General features: G+C 32.5%; 1 protein-coding gene across 1 annotated transcript; it reads left to right on the top strand.

Annotated features, from left to right (window-relative positions):
• Positions 1-5,328: 5,328 nt before the first annotated feature.
• LOC122277808 (ras-related protein RABE1c-like) lies at positions 5,329-9,808 on the top strand. Its single transcript, XM_043087983.1, has 9 exons — positions 5,329-5,523; positions 5,643-5,747; positions 6,879-6,951; positions 7,047-7,147; positions 7,818-7,883; positions 8,100-8,197; positions 8,279-8,341; positions 8,440-8,532; positions 9,529-9,808. The coding sequence occupies exons 2-9, from the start codon at positions 5,675-5,677 to the stop codon at positions 9,610-9,612; spliced, it is 651 nt and encodes a 216-aa protein (XP_042943917.1). The 5' UTR covers positions 5,329-5,523; positions 5,643-5,674; the 3' UTR covers positions 9,613-9,808.
• Positions 9,809-18,035: the final 8,227 nt, after the last annotated feature.

Here is an 18,035-nt window from a genome sequence, read left to right as displayed (position 1 = left end):
ATGGTATTGTGGGTGTGCCTCATGTGTGAGCAAATGACCTAGAAGAGCCTCAATAGAGATAGGATCAATTCTTGTGGTAACTAATGCAACTAAGGCATTATAATCAAGTCCTAGGCCAGCTAACAAATATGGGACAGATTCTGCTGATGGTAGGGGTCTTCTAACTACAAACATTGTATCGGCAAGAGTTTTAGCACACTGAAAATAGGTAGAGATAGAGTCAGTACCTTTCTTTGGACTAGCCAGCTGCAGTTATGTTTAAACTAGGCGTGCTTGGGAGGCAGAGGCATAAGTGGATTAAATGGAGAGCTGCACTTCACGTGCAGCTGCACAACTGACTACTTGGGCTATAATAGACTCTGATAGAGAGGAGATGAGTGTAGTCATGACAAGCTGATCTTGTTGGATCCAGAGTTCATACTCTAGATTAGATCAATCATCGGCAAGGGTGCTTGGGACATGATACATCAACATATTTATATAGCTTCTAACCTTGCAAATATGGGACTCTTTGCACTTTCCAGAGAAGAAATTTTTCAGGTGTAAGTTTAACCAATATGATGTGTGAAAAGTTGGGTAAAGGAAGGGTGGGAAGAGAGGTAGGAGAAGAAGAAGAGAAATGAGTTGATGAGGAAGTATACATGGTGGATGATTAGTCCTAGGTATTCTCTAATACCATGCCAATAAAACTCATTGTATATGATATTTTCATGCAATGTTTATAATGAGGTAAGACCTCGATATTTATAGTGTTACAGCACAAGAGGAATATTCCTCTGTGACGAATTTCCTACAACTAGTAGTGTACGTGAGTGTGTGTACTATAATAGATGATTAGTGGAAAGGAGTTTGGATGGTGCAAGCCATGCAGCATAGGTATTTGGGTGGTCCTTCACTAAGTGGTTTGCTGTAGAGGTGAAAACTGACGTATCGGTGCGATTTTTTGTCCAAAACCGAAACCGCACTAATACCCTAAAATGATGCAAATCTCGATCGAAACCAGTCGATGAATGGGGAGGAAACCGTCTTCCTTAGTTTTGACGTAACTCCAGTCGGTTCGTTGGCGTCTTCGGTGGCTACGTGCACCGTGAGAGAGAGAGAGAGAGAGAGAGAGAGAGAGAGAGAGAGAGAGAGAGAGAGAGAGAGAGAGAGAGAGAGAGAGAGAGAGAGCGATGAAACCGCGATGATTGTGAGATTTTTGAGAGAGAGAGAGGGGCGGCAAAAGTGTCTGAAAGTGAAAAAAAAAGAAATGACGAAGAAGAGGAATGTGCGCCGTGTTAACCCTAGAGTTAAAACGGTGTCGTTCCTTTTATATTTTTTTTCAAATACTAAGTCTTAAAATGACGCCGTTTTAAAGTGAAACGGTGTTGTTTCATATATGTATAATTAAAAAAAAAAAATTTAAACCATCAGTTGGTTTAGCGGTCTGGCCCAGGTTCAAACCGGGATTGAACCATTAGACATCGGTTTTGAATAAATTCCACCGTGCACCAACTGGTTCTATTCCGGTTTCGATCTTCAGCGGTCGATCTGTGTCAATTTCGGTTGATTTTTCGATATTTTTTTACAGCCCTAATCTGCTGCATGCATCTACTATGGACGACATTGCATGGACTGCATGTTTTGCATGCATGTAGTGATACTGCTGTACTAGAGTGCTCTGTTGCGTGCCTTGCATCTGTTGTAGGTAACGTCGCATGCACTGTTTTAACAAAGAGGGAAGGCTTTTTTGTTGCAGTGAGTAGTAGCCTGTTCTGCAGTCATATTGGAGATGAAATTGGAGGCTTACGTGGCACTCACTCATTAGAATGCTCTTATTTGGAAAAAAAAAAATAGATAGACGGGCTAAAAGGTTCTATTTTTCCATTTTCTATTTTTTTTTTCTTTGAAGAATGCTAGTCCTTCCGCTGGGGCTACAGCTGGTTTTTTACTTAATTTTTAAGGAAATATTTTTTAAAAACATTATGATTTTTTTTAAATATTTAAAAGTGTTAAAAAAATGCATTTAAAAAAGAAGTAAAGAAAAAAAACATAGATGAAATGTACTACTGTGGCTGTAGAGCCACCCATTTTCTTTTAGTGTTAATATTTTTCTAATTTAAAACCTTTGTTTTATTTTTATTTTTAAGTTCCAAATTTTATAAGCTTTAGTAAGGTAGGTAGGATCTCATGAATTTCTTTGATGGAAAAAAACAAAAAAATAGTGTATGATAGACTGAATTCCTTTTCCATTTATCCTTGATTTTAGAGTGATTGCACTTAGTCTATTTAGGGTTAATCCCCGCCCATACATAATACAGGTTGGTGCACCCTCTCCACTCCTACTTGGGCAAAATGCTAATTTTTTAGCCCGTCGTCTTCCCTAGAGATGAAAACTGACATGTGGTTCAGTTTCGGTCCAAAATAGAAATCGAATTGCTGGTTTTATACATGTTTAAAACTGGTAGAACCAACCGGTTAAGGGGAGAAAATTGGCATGCTCGGTTTTAGCGTGACTTCGGTTGGTTCATCGGTGATGTGATAAGAGAGAGTACCAGGAGAATAGAGGTTGCGATGAGAGAGAGAGAGAGAGAGAGAGAGAGAGAGAGAGAGAGTAAAATTGGCACACGATGTTGTGTGAGAGAGGAGAGAGAATATGAGAGAAATGGAGAATTGAGAGAAGAAGAGGGAGAGAAGAGGGTATTAAATCCTAAATTCAAACGACGAACAACGTCGTTTTATTTTATTTTTATTTTTATAATCGGTACATATTATAAAATATATATATATCGACCGTTTCAGTAATTTGAACTTGATTTAAACTGAGACCAAATTGGCTGATGTCTATTTTATCAATTTTATCAACCGGTTCTCTGCCAGTCCAGACTCCGACGACTAGTTCACATTGGTGATGACTGGTTTTGTACAGATCTAATCTCCCCACATTCCCTACACATTGGGAAGCCCAACCCTAGGCCCCCCCACTTTGAATGGGTCGCACAATTATAAACCTCTTAAGGCCCATTTTCCAACTTTAGGGCTTTCAAGCCCAACTCACGTCTTTTATATATATATATATACACACACATATAACTAATAAGAATTTCAGAAACTACCTTTTTTTTTTTCTTCCCTCCTCCTCGTTCTTTTTACTTTGTTCGTTGCACAATTAAGTCTGATGGAATTAATGTAAAACAATATATACCTAATGAACTATAATAACTACAAATTAACATCTATGTTTCAGAAAAGAAAACTACAAAACATCTATGATTTCCAATATATAATACATATATATACAAAACAATTATGATAAGAAAGATCTTAAAAAATTATATTCTAAAAAGTTTTAGGTACAATCGGTTGATGAGATGAAAAGTTATCTGAACTTTTTTACAATTTCTTTCTTAAACATTATTTAAATATAAAATATTTTTTAATTTCAAATCTTCAACTTTTTCATTTAATCATTGCCGAATTATTACAATTTTTATAAATTTCAAAACAAAATATAAAAATCAATACAATTTTTTGAAACTTCAAAACAAAAATAATATCAAAAAATTAAATTAAATATGTTTTTAAATTTATAATATTTTTATTTAATTTTTTCTTTTTCATTTTTAAAAACTCAATAAAATATTTTAACTTAAATTATTTCATTACTATTTATAGATAATTTCACTACTGTTCACATAATTATGAGATACTTTAAGTCATCCAATTGACCACCAAATCCATTGTCCGAAGACTTCAAACCAAAAAGTCTTCGTAAAGTCTAGAATTTCACTCCAAAATTCAACATTATGCTTCTCAAAACATGCAAAACTCCAATTCTAAAATCCAACCAACCAACCTTCAATCCCACTTCCCAAACTTCAACTTTGGCCTTGTTTGGTGCAAGAGAATTTCTCAATTTATATATTTTTAAATCAAACCAAACATCTTCACATCTCTAAAAAAAAATATAATTTAACTTTTCATTTAATTAGTATCCAATTAAAAGCGTCACTAGTCGTGGGTCATAAAACTCCGAGACCCATGGTTATAGCTATAGGTCTTTAACTTACATATCCACGTCGACAGTCGTGGGTTGCTTGGTCATAGAGACCCACGATCAACTGTGGTCTTATCATCGTAGACTACGGCTTGACCGTCACCCAAGACAATAGAGAGAAGCCGACTTAGAGGAGGCGGAGAAGAATGAAAGAGGGAGGTGAAGAGAAAGGGGAGAGAAGAGAGGGCGGTGACAACCATTAATGCATGAAAGGAAGGGGGAGAAGAGAAGAGAAGATGAGAGGGGAGAGCAGAAGAGGAAGGGAGGACAGGGCCTTGGGTGGGAAGGAGAGAAATGAGAAATAGTATTTATAGTTACGTTTTTTTTTTTAAATTTTTTTTAACATATATATAATATAAAGAGTCGGGCATACAGGTGAAACTTGAGCGAGCCCAAGGCCCAACCCGGTACTATTCTCCTGGCATTTCAAATGGTCATATTAAAACCTATTTGCCGATTCGCCCTCACCTACCCCAAGTGGGGGCCGAACGGATGGATCAAGTAGGCCAGATGTTGGGGCCCACCGAGCAGGCATGGTATAATTTGTATAAACTCAGAAACAAATATACTTTTAAAAAATCATATTCAAACTTCTCAACTCCACATCCACTTGCAAAATCTCAAATTTAATTTTCTCACGTTATTTGGATGAATTGGGTCATCTAAAGTCTAAAGTTTTTGTCTGAATTTTAAAATCTAAAATGAAAAAAGAGAGAAATATAATAAATTTTATAATATTTATTATCAGTCATACCAATGTTACAGACAATATCAAATGTTAAACAAATGAAAAACTCTATCAATCCGATATGGATAAACATCTAACAAATCGTTTACTTGGTATAATTTAATTTAGAAGAAAATTTTTAATATTTAAATTCTACAAATCAAATTTTAATAATATAAAAAGTACGTTTTGACTTGGAAATAAATTTCTATAACATATTTTAATTTAAAAATTTAGATAAAAATTAGATCTCGGATTTCCTACTCATGTACTTGCATTAACATTTAAGAAAAAATCTAATTTTACTCATAACTGCATACTAATATGTGTATTAATTTAATATAATTGGTTAAAAAATAAATTTTATTAAAAATAATATTAATTTAAATTTTAAATATAAAAAAATTAATATTAATACGTAAATTAATTAACAACTTTATGGATAAGTAACAAAACTCAACATTTAATACTCAAAAAAGGCACCGCTCACAATTGCACCGTCAACGACTCCATTATAATACGTCGGATAGCCCCATACCGCAAGGCACATTATCGTACGGCTACATGTCCCCTCCCACACCTTGAAATACCGAAACGCACCCGTTTTGCCAAACTTCTCTCTCCCCGATATTTGTTTCTGTTTTTGTTTTTCTTCAACGGCCGACCGGTGCTAAGGTACCAAGCAGAGGCGTTTCCCTCCTCTTTTCTCTCGTTTCCTTGGATCTCACTCTTCCACTTCCTCTTCCCCCCGATCGATCTGGTATTTCCCTTTTATACATTAATCCTTCGTGTTTTCAAACTTGAATTCAATTTTTTTTTTTTGTTTTTTTTGTTTCCTTTCAACTTTTTCTTCCTCGTTTATTTTATTATTTACTCTAGGGTTTGCTTCTCGACTTTGGTGGTAATTTTCAATGGCTGCTCCACCTGCTAGAGCTCGGGCCGATTATGATTACCTCATAAAGCTCCTCCTGATCGGCGACAGCGGTACGATTTTACATTTGTACCCTTCGGAATCTATCCTTTGCTTCATTGCTTGGTTCGGAGATTACGCGGTTATTTTCGCAAGTCTATTACATATGAAAATTGACGAAAATATTGGGTTTGAGCTACATGTGCACGATTATAACCAATTTTTCTGTTTATTTTCAATTTCAAACTCTGTTTGTAGTCCTTTTTGTTAGGAAATAATGTGTATCCTTGATATGCGGTGTGAAATGGATTTAAAATTAATTGTTTGGGGAAGGCTAATTGTATGTTTATGTAATTTTCTTTCACGTGGATTTTTAAACTGAGTATCCATGTTAGGTACTATTGAGTTTGCAACTTAGTCCAAAAGAGCCTCATTAGATTTTAACGTGGTGCGGTTGAAAGGTTACTGGGGAGCGAAAATTAGTGCTTGAGGGACGTGTGTAGATGCTGTTATAAGATTGAGGGTCGATTTTGACAGAATTATAATTCCATTTATGATATTTTCCAATAATGCGAATGTGGGGTGCTTATTATTAGGCTGGAGTTGATTGTGGCATTTCACTAGTTCAAGAAACCAATGTTTGTAAAAGCATGTATAAGCACAAAGGCCAAAGCTATTTTAGCGCTTTTTTGGTGATCTTAAAGTGTGCTTTTGTAACTTTTTGAAAAAAAGTAAACTATTGGTTTTGTAGATTCAACCATATTTCATTTATTATGACTATCAAATATTGTGGTTATGACAATTATGTATATTGAAAACAAAATAATTTTATATTCATCAAAAATAAAATGTCATGTTTAAACTTCACATGATTAGTTAATAAGTTGATTGTCATGTTGCATAAACTCTAACAAATTGAGTTAATATGCTAAATATACTACTCTCTTGATTTTTTAAAACCCTTTTATTGTCTTTTATGAAAAAAATTTCATGTACATCATTAATTAAAACTGTGTGCTTATATTCAACCAGATACTCTTTGCACTTTGTGCCTAGGCTTTAGGTGGCGTTTATGCAACTTAACCAACACTGTGACCAACTCTGATGACTGCTGCATGAGAACCGACAAATATTAATTTGAAACTTTGCTTTTTACAAGTATCCCTGTATTAACTTATAGTGTACCTCCTTGTGTGATATGGCAGGTGTGGGTAAGAGTTGCCTTCTTTTGCGTTTCTCTGATGGATCATTTACTACCAGTTTTATTACGACAATTGGGTAGGTGTTTTCCAATCCTATCTGTTTAGGAAGTTTCTTTTTGTGTTTCAATGTAATTAGCTTCTGATGACACTTGGTTGGATTTTCTTTGGCAGAATTGATTTTAAGATAAGGACAATAGAGCTTGACGGCAAACGAATTAAACTTCAAATTTGGGATACTGCTGGTCAAGAGCGTTTTCGAACGATTACGACTGGTTGGTCTCTAGCCTTAAAAGTAGTATTGAATAGGATTGTAAATGCACTCTTATTCTATTTTATGGTCCTTACCACATTATGGGTAGTGCAGTTTTGTATTGGAATTTTTTGGGCTTGTCAAAAGTTTTGAAAGAGTTGAGTCTATAAATCTAAGTTGGCAAAACAGTCATTTACAAAGCTTACATTGTGGTTGTTTTCATATGTATACAAACAATCTGTTTTTGAAGAGCAATCAAAGAGTGTTATGCTATGTCTAATAGGAGCTTATAGTGCTTGAATTATCTATCAAATTGGAGTTGTAATGGTTAATTCAACTTTTCTGCAATAGGCTTGCTTTGTAATTGCCATGTCCTATAAAGAACAAGCACAAGGCTTATAATGTTATATGGATATATTGTAAAGTTCTTGAGCCTTATCATATGGTATATGGTAGTATTGTTGAGGGCGAGTGTATGTGATTTTGCTCAATTGTATTTGGAGCCGTGTTTACTTAGATATTGTGCGTCTACATTTTTTGCGGTATCATTTGTTCAAAGATAATACTCGCCTGGACATAAATAACTTGAGCTTTGTCTGTAGTTGATAATTAATTTTTTTAACTTACTTCCAAGTAATAGATTTCATGATTTAAGTGTCAGAAACCTGACTGACTATTCTTATCTTCTGCAGCTTACTATCGTGGAGCCATGGGTATTTTGCTAGTTTATGATGTCACAGATGAGTCATCTTTTAACAGTAATGTCTTTCTTCACCATTATTATCTGAAGTTTAGAATGCCCTGATTATATTGATGATCCTTCTGCTTTACTGAATTTCTTAAATTGTATAGATTCCTTTCCATTGAATTTTATACAGTAGTGGATCTGAGGAGCTTCCTGTGCTCAATCAATGGTAGATATTTTAATGACCTGATTGTAAATTATTATTCAAATGATTTCTTTTCACATCCAGACATTAGGAATTGGATTCGTAACATTGAACAGCATGCTTCTGACAATGTCAACAAGATACTGATTGGTAACAAGGCTGACATGGATGAAAGCAAAAGGGTCCGCCCTCTCTCTGTTTCTGTGTGTTTTAGTTTTCCCTGACTGTTATCGATGTTCACTTGACATAGACCTTATTTTCAGGCGGTTCCTACCTCAAAGGGCCAAGCTCTCGCTGATGAATATGGCATCAAGTTCTTTGAGACCGTGAGTAACATTTGTTGCTTTTGTTAAACTTACAGAAGTAGTTGTTGTTGTCTTTTGTTTCTTCATTCTTTTTGTGCTTAAAAACCTGTGATTGACAGAGTGCAAAGACAAATTTGAACGTGGAAGAGGTCTTCTTTTCAATAGCTAGGGATATTAAGCAAAGACTGGCAGATACTGACTCAAGGGCTGAGGTATAATTCAAACTTTGAAGTCTCAAATGGTGAAAAATTGATTATTTGTAAATGTAGTTTCTTTGCGTGGCCAAGTTTTTCTTATTTTATATTTTAGAAAAACTAGGTATTAATAAGACCAAGGATAGAAATAATTTATTGAGCCAATCAATTGTCGGATCCCATATTTCCTTGGCCAAGATGTTAAGAAAGGGGCCGCGATTGAGGTGGTTGCTGAAACACTTTGTAATGTTTTATGGGTTCTTTTAGTTTGTTTGTTGCGACAAGAAACCGCTGTAGAGGAGCGCACTACTGCAAATTGCTGTGAGATGGTAGTCTGATAGCTTTACTGCATCAGCTTTGGATCAGGGAGCTTGTGAACTCTCAAGAGTAAGGAAATAAGTAAGATTGGTTTTGGAGCAAGCCTGGATTATATTGGGTGGCCGTGCGTGGGACACGTGCTTGCTTGAGATGGCACATGTGGTTCACATGCAGGTGGAAATTGTAGATTGGATGCCGGATGTGGTGATTGATGGCTTGCCATTGCAATGGTGAGGCGCATGCATCAGTTGGGATGCCAGAAGAAGTAGATCTGGCACCAACCTTCCAAAGAGAAAAAGGAAAGAAAATGATAAGAAAACAACATATTTACCTTGTGGAGAGAGGGAGGGAGGAGGGAGGGGAATGATGGAAGGGGAGGGGTGGGAGTGAGGGAGGAGAGCTGCTGGGAGTTTTTAATGGGTAGAGAGAGGAATTTGTGGGACTATCTGTGTTTCTGGGAACAATTCACATCTAATTTTTGATATATACAACACACCACTGATCTGGGTCACAATGATGAAAAAATATTGGTAATCTAACTTTTTTTGGTAATTACAATGGGTCTGGCAACAAGTGTTATGTTGACACACCACGTTCACAAGTAGCAAAACTCAGCAAGCCTTAAATACATGCCCAGTTGAACTGACCGTCTCGTAATTTTATCTAACAGAGTTTTCTTTGTTGGTATCTTTTCAGCCACAGACAATTAAGATTAACCAACCAGACGCATCAGCAGGGGCTGCTCAATCTGCCCAAAAATCAGCTTGCTGTGGATCCTAAACGTATGGGTGTTCAAATGGGGATCACAAGTATACTTTTAAGACAACCAATTTGATGGGAAAAACCTAATTTTGCTATGACTATCTTTGGTGCCTGTATTGCTCTATTTATTTCATCATCACTAAGTTGGGCGTGAATGCTGAATGGTAGATCTATGACTTTTCCGAAATCAATTATATATTAGTTCATTTCTCAATATTCTTCTTCTTGAGCCCGATAGATCTAAAGAGCAATTATTCAATTGCCATTCCGAATTCTAACGTTTGGAGTTGATTAGCAGCTGGCTGCCCATCTTCTATCGGTGTTGGTCGAGGTCCCTTGAACCATGATATTCCCTTTTTTTAATGGTGACGTCTTCTTTCTTGAAAACAGCGAGGTAAGCAGTTGCCCGATTGATAAAGAAAATAGCTTCTTTTAAGATAGAACTGAAACTGAAAGCACAAGGATATATCTATTGGTAATTGCCTCGGCCATAAGGACTACTTCAATCATTTATGTCTGAAAATAATTGATAGTACATATTGTTGTTGAAAATTACTTTAATATCACTAGTCATGTACTACGGAATGCTATTAAAATAAAGATGTTAATTTTATAAAATTGTGCAAATTCAAGTTTCTGTTTCTAAAAGAAAATTATTATCAGAAAACATCTTGATGACTCAAGTTAGGGTGCTTAAACTTTTCAAAAAAAATGCAAAAATCACTATTAAAAAATAACTTTTTAATATGTATTTTGGATTTATTTATTTTTTATTTTTATAAAATGAATACAAAACATTTATATATTTTAAGACTGTAAAACTGTAAATATCATTTTTCTTGAAATGGGGATAATGAGATAAGCAGTATTCATTTTAGACGAACCAAGACTCTGCACGTATATTTGAAGCAAAGTTGCAGCAAAGGACGAAACCAGAACTTCCCATCTCAGGGTGTCCAACCCTTCGTTGAAAGGTCATAATAGTCCAATATTAATGAATTAAAGTAGAATAATTATATTCATTAAATTGTAATACTTTATTTAATGGTTTATAGTTGATAACTAATCTAAGAACACATTTTTTTAATTCTGCTTGTTTCTGAACAAATATAATAGTGTTATTTTATTAAATTTATTAACAAAATTTTATTTTAATTCAAATTTTACATATATAACCATCTTTCAATATTTGGGAAACTCACTAATTGCCCATTTTTGTTTTATCTACTTAATAAAGACTGATGAGATGCTTCATTATATTATACGTAAGTGCTGATATCTGATTCTATTTGAATTCAACAAACTTCAAGCGACAGACAAACATGAATTTAATTTGAAAGTCAATATTCAAAACAAGGTCAAGTTAGTGCATATTTGGTATTGCAATGTGAAACATAGCTTATAATTTTAGAATTTATAGTTTATAATTGATAAATTTAATTATTAAAAAGTTATTTATTGTTTGGTAATTATATGTTTAATTAAGCACTTTCGAACATGTTACGTTTGTTTGGAAATAAACTTAAAAAATGCTTTATGATGTAGAAGTTACGAATTATTGAGTTTTTAAAGATTATGATCATATCTTTAAAAGTTTGAAAGTTGTAATTATCTGAAAATTATATGGATATTTTTGTCTATTAACAATATTTTTAAAATTTGAATTATATTTTCCATTATTTGAAAAAGCATGTTTGAGAAAAAAAATATTTAATTTGTGATTAAAAGTGCTTTAATATGTAACACTCAAACAATTTAATTTTTTCATCAAAGAGCTTTTAAGATTATTTAAGTACTTTTTAATACTCATTATACAATCATAAACAAACTCTAAGTGAAAAAAATAAATAAAAATACACAAATGTTTAAGTAAAAAACACTAATCGGTACACTTTATCAGTGTACTAAGCATTTTCCTTTCATGAATATGGTTTAGAGATTTTTCTAATAGATATCAGTTTCTAGTCTATTATGAGTTTATACAATAAGGAACTATTGGATTTCAATAAAGATAGTTTGCACATTATTGAATCTACTCACGAAGTATTGATCAGAAAGCGATTCTCTCTTCCTTTTGGTTTTTTCTTTCCTTTTTTTTTTTTTTTTTTTTTTTTTCTCTCTTTTTTAAAAGAGATCATTATTTTCAATTGCTTTACTAAAACAGATGGTCTAATTCTAGAGATAAATAGACGTTTCATGTGGGTTAATGTACAACATGTTTATCCTATACGATTTTTGGACAGTGGGTTAAGAGATATGTCAAACTTTTAATTAAAATGTGTTATCCAAGTTCATGTCGGGCTACTCAAGTACGTGTGGGGGCAACCTACTTTTCCTCACTCTATAGAATTATCGGCACATTTTCAAATGGATCTACTTCAATCACATTAGTATTACTATTTCATTGACGACATCCCATGGAATAGATAATATCATGTTCCAACTGCCCATGTAATTTAGGAAGTGTTTCATTAAAAAAAAAATAACATACTTCATTCAACTTCTTAGGTATTTAATATAAGCCAATTTTTTTTTTTAATTTAACATAATAAATTATACCAAAGCATAAAAAGGAAATAGAGCAATTAGGGTAGCCGTAGGAGTTCAAATTAGATGAGAGAAACTAAATCTGATACGGGAATAAATTAGGGTTAATGAATGTATATATAACTTTTTTGCAACTCATTTTACAATCAACTTATGTAATTTTGCCATACCATTAAATATAATTTCAATTTTACATGTTGACCATCCTCTATTTAAAATAGAGTTATAAAATAGTTGTGAAAAAAATGTAAGTTTATTGGTTAATTTCTATAAATCTTAATCCAAGTTACAAAGTATGCATTCATACCCAACCCTCTTAAGGAACAAAGGAGAGGGTGCATCTCCACGCATACGTTAGATAAGTTGGTATAGTACGTCAGATAGTAAAAAATTTGAAATTTGTAATTTTTTTTTAAATACTGGTGGAATCGTTTAAATAATTTATAATAATTTTTTTTACAACTAACTAAATATGTTTGTGCCACCCTAGTAAAAATGTTGAAATTTTCTTAGTTTAAATCTTTTAATTTTACATGATTGAAGTTAAAATTATAAAAGACTTGAAAAAAAATTGTAGGTTTATCATTATTTTAGAACTGATCCAATTGAAAGGAAAAAAAAAATGGAGAAAAAGACGTAACATCAAAGACACTCAAAAGACATTAAAGTGTCTTTTGACTAAGGTCAAACAAAGTGTTGGTCTTGAAATGTGTGTTGGAGACGTTACAGTCACCAAAAGAAAGGCGGATATGATCACTTTCTAGCGACGGCAACGGGCCTTTTAGTGGCATGATCTTTTTGGCGATGACAGGGTGATCCCATCGTTTTGACCAGGCAATAAGCCTTTAGAATACATTTATTGAAATGATAATAAAATATCAGCGAGCATAAATGGCGTCCCTGTCGTCATCCTGTCTCTTCTTAATAATTGAATAACTTTTCCATTATTTAATATGACAAAAGAATAATAGTGAAAAAGATGATATATAATGCCTTTTTATCTTGAATAATGTTCGGTATAAATTTTAAATATATAAGTCTTATATAAATATTTTGTAAAAATATGGATTCTACCAAAAAAAAAAAAAAAAAAAAAAAAAGTAAGTTTTTCATATTTTTCTATGATGAGATCATTTTTTTTTATATAAGATTTATACGAGATTTGTATATTTGAGGTTTGTATATATTATTTATCTTTTATTTTCTATATGTGTGAACTTAAACTAAAGGTGAAGTAGTCATTCTTGACTCGTTTGAGCAAATAATATCATATTAATTAGAGATAAATGATTATAATTGCAGTCGTCAGTACGTAAGTATCATGTAATTATTTTAAAAAAATAAATAAATATAAGACCTATATAAAAATAAATTAATTTTTTAATAATAAATCATACACTTTTTTAAAATAACTGCACGATATTTACTTATTTTATAATTTTATTTACTTTTTATTAAAACGGGTGATAAGATACAACAATCTCTTCATACCCTAAGAAGAGTTTATTTTTTTCCTTCTCTTGTTGATCATCCTTTAAATAACAATTAAAAACACAAGGAAAATTGATAGTGAAGTGTGGGAAACTGCCTCAACAATATCAAACCGGTAAATTGCAACTCAGAGCATCCTCAATGCATTAGCTAAAATTAAATCCATCGATTGTTAATTAATAGACAAGAAAATAAAGTGTAATGTATTAGCTAAAGTCTAAGCTACAGTAACGTTCAAAATAATTTCGAAAGTTGATGATTACTGTACATAGATCAAATTAATATTTTATTATTATTTCTCTTTCTTCTTCTCATGCTTTTTGTTATTGGGACATTTTATAGCAAAAATAAATGGCCAAACCTCACTTTAGTTATTGGGATATTTTATGTAATCCAAGATGCAGATCATCTTTTTTAAATTAATATTTAAATAATAATTAATAATAGATAGAATGGTAAAATATGATAAAATTAAATAAATTAATAATTAAAAAAATTAAAGAATTTTTAAAATTAATATTATTTTATTACTATATAATAAATTAATAGATAATTTAATGCAGAGATTTGATGTGAATGAAATAATTAAAGTCAAATTCATCTCATATTATTTTATTATTTATATAATAAAAAAAAATAATTTTGTTCCATAGCTTTAGCTAATCCATTAAGAGTGCTCTCATGAAAGACAAAATCTTGGTAGTGAAACAGTGAATAATTTTGTTCTTATTGGATGCACATGCAACATATATAAATTAGCTAATTATAAGTGTCAAGGCTGGCTGGAAAAGGACTATAATTTTCTGATGATCATGTTGGAAAACATCAAAGCTTAATTAAAAGTTATATATATATATATATATACTCTGAAGAAGTGGATTATGCATTGGACATCCACTCGCGCGTGCGCAGATCGAGCCGGCCTGCCAATAAGGGGACCAAATATTTGAAATTTCGACATACCATGTGGGTTAAACCGGACTTTGCAACTATATATTTATAGAAGAGTTATGCTACATAGTAGTTGTATTTTTTACGTATTTTATTAATATAATTGATCAAAATAATTATTTTATATTAAAAAATTTAAATAATGCAGTCAATCATATTAATAAAATATGTAAAAATCAATACACAAAAGTGACATTACATCGAATTTTTGTCTATAGAAACCATATATATTATCTCTATATATATACACACACATACATATGTATATCATGTATAGGCATCAATATTGACAATAAAAGCTCCTTACCAATTGGGTCAAAACATAATCCTTTTTAATTTCCAGCATTATTCATTTCCAAATTTAAATCACAGCACACTGATTTCTATTCTCATGTATTTGCACAGCAAAAAGAAACCCCACATATGCTTTTTTCTTAGACAGCATGACACGAGATTCATCATCAGAAAAATTATATTTGCACGTTGATCTGGTGAATTACCAACCTTTCAAATTGCTAGCGACTAAACGACATGATTTGATTTGTAAGAAATTTAAAAAGTTTGAATCTTTTCAATCAAATCCTGTCATGTATAAGCTGCATAGAAAGTGTATCCTCCTCATTGAATTGCAAGTAATTAGTATAACTCTTCTTATTATTAAAATTTCAAGGCTTAAAAGATAAAGGTAGATAAGGTTTGAGCTTTACAACATCAATAATTATCTTTGTCAACATGGATCACTAAACAATATCAAATACTCAATAAATATTGTATCATTTATACTTACACTATAATATTTCTCCCCCTCTAGTTCTAGATCATTAGATAAGAATATTTTCCATTTCAAGTATATATAATAGAGATAATTAATGTCTATTTAGGGCAAAACATTTGATCTTTTGAGCATTATATAACTTTTCAACATACTGCTTTGAGAAATAAAATTAGAGAGGATTTTCTTTTTCTCTTGATCCAAGAGTTAGGGAAGCAAGTAGATCATGGATCCATGCACCTTTATAATTTCAATTCCTCAAGCAACTTAATTATATTGTAACGAATAATATATATATTGTCGTCACCAACTAAGCTATATATATATAATAGCCCAAGATTCTTTTACGTACATCTTCGAATTATGAAGAGAGCATCTTCCAAATCAGCAGCGTCACGATGTTCTTTGATTGGTTTGGCCAAACATGAGTGCCGATGTAAAACACTGTTCTATATAGCTTTGATACAATTGGCAGAGCCACTTACGTACGTACTAGCAAGGAACCAAATTCAAGGCCCACAAAATGGATTCCAGATTGGAGATGGGACGTAGGGTACGTGTAGAAATAGTGCAGATCGAAAGCATCAGGAAACAAAACATTATGGTGTAAGTCTACATGAATGGTGGGATATTTTAGATGCTCAGGATCATAACCGATCTTGAGCGTGAACAAAGGTCATGTTTTAACCAAAGGATCTGAAAAAGCTAGCAAAAGTAGTGCGTGCATGTATAGAAAGATGATAAAAAGAAGATTCTGATGTTGCCCTAGTACTCTTTTTTGTTTGGACTGATATGTTAAACAAACCATGGTGGCAACTTTAATAATGTACGTACATTTTTCTCTATCTCCTGATCATCTGAATAATGTATATATGTTGGACCACGCCAAAAACTAGTCTCATCTTGCAAACTCAAGACTAGAGAACTCTATTATTTATATGACTACTGTTACATCTATAAAAGAATCACACAAAAACAATCGTGATCCCACAAATTGATGTGCCTTCATTTGATCCATTATATCTGTTTTATAATAAAAATAATTTTATAATCTGACGAATCACATTAAACCATATCAATTTATAGAATTATTTTTATATAATCTTATTGTAGTTAGAGTATTTCTATATTTAGATGGCCACATTTGATCAGATTGAATAAATAAACTTATTGTTTAAAGTTCTTTATTTTAGAAAATATATATATATATATATATATATATATATATATATATATATTCTCTGTCCTGGCGGCCTGGCCCCAATAATAATAACAGCGACAACAATCATCATCATCATCAATATTATTAAAATAGACGTAGGTTTCATTAATTACTAATACATAGAATTTTGGACGCAGGTTTTATTTAAAGCTAGGCTTACTCGTGTGCATGCAAACGCTTAAATATAATGAGTTATCAAGCGATGAAATGTTTGAGCATTTTCTCTTAATAGGGAATTACAGTTGGAAGTCTTTCGATCGATCGCAAGCTGCCTCATTTTTCAAACCAAGTATCGAAAGTGCGATCATTCGTTATTTGTTCAAACAGTGTGCAATTAATATTCTTGTCTAACAATGTTCGATCGATGTTTAATATCGGTCTGAATTTGCCATTCGAACACTATTTAAAGTTTATTATATTAATATTGAAAATAAAACGTACCCAATTAAACAAGATACACACACATATAGCTGATCGTAATCACATTAATAAAGTTTATATATTGTTTGCAACACAAAAAATACAAAAGTAAAAAGAAAGAAAATATAAAGACATCTCCTTAATGCAATGGGACTACTCAACCAATGCCATGGTGCACCTGTTCTCGCATCGATCTTTTCCGGACGTACGTATGGATTCCGGTTGCGCAACTTGCAACTTTTAATTCTTCGAGCCCTAGCTAGCTAATTCGCTAGTCTGATCATGGCCGGCATAAGGTACGTACGTACGTACATAGTAATAAAATTAATTATATTATAATAAAATTATAATATTCAACAGGCTGTGCATAAACTACATGCTTGCATGCTCTAATTACCTGTTAATTATACATAATCGATATTTATGAAATACAGGCAATATTTATACAGAACTGTTAGGTGCAGTCGGCATATGCAAGCAGGATATAAACAAATGTATGAGAGGAATAAAAAAAATATAAAAAAGAACTTTGTACGAAAGGAACAAAGTTCGGTTTTATGAGACTTTACACTGATACGAAGCTGAAGATCCACACGAGGAAGATGATCCATACGAGGATCCACTTGCTTGACATCGACAATGTGTAAATTCAGGAGCTTTACGAAGGGAGTCGACGCATCGTTTACTTTTTATTTTATTTATTTTTAATTTTTTTTCCTTCTTCTTAACTCTTCTCTCCCTCTCTCACTCACACACACACACACAGAGCCTTTTCTCTTTTAAGTCTGAGTCGGCCATGGGAGCAAAAGTCATGATTTGGCTCATCTTCCACCCTAACAAGATCAAGTTCCAAGACCGACACCTCTCTCCCCCCACAAGAACATAGACTAAAATAGTTTCCAGGAACAACCTTCGTATCTTAGTTTTGTCCATCTCATAGTTGTTCTCTTCACTGATGTTGAGAAGGGTATCTAACATGTTATTATTGGTGATATAACCAGGCATTTTTCTTATTTTTTTTTTAAAAGACATTTTTCT

Source organism: Carya illinoinensis, chromosome 9, assembly GCF_018687715.1.
Source record: "Carya illinoinensis cultivar Pawnee chromosome 9, C.illinoinensisPawnee_v1, whole genome shotgun sequence".
NCBI lineage: Eukaryota > Viridiplantae > Streptophyta > Magnoliopsida > Fagales > Juglandaceae > Carya > Carya illinoinensis.
This window is presented reverse-complemented; position numbering and strand designations above follow the sequence as displayed.

Bases quoted from the DNA above. Each gene is read 5' to 3' on its own strand.
- LOC122277808 (XM_043087983.1), top strand. From the start codon at position 5,675: ATGGCTGCTCCACCTGCTAGAGCTCGGGCCGATTATGATTACCTCATA. The intron at 7,884-8,099 runs GTAATGTCTTTC...TTTCACATCCAG, and splicing joins AGATGAGTCATCTTTTAACA to ACATTAGGAATTGGATTCGT. The intron at 8,342-8,439 runs GTGAGTAACATT...TGTGATTGACAG, and splicing joins GCATCAAGTTCTTTGAGACC to AGTGCAAAGACAAATTTGAA.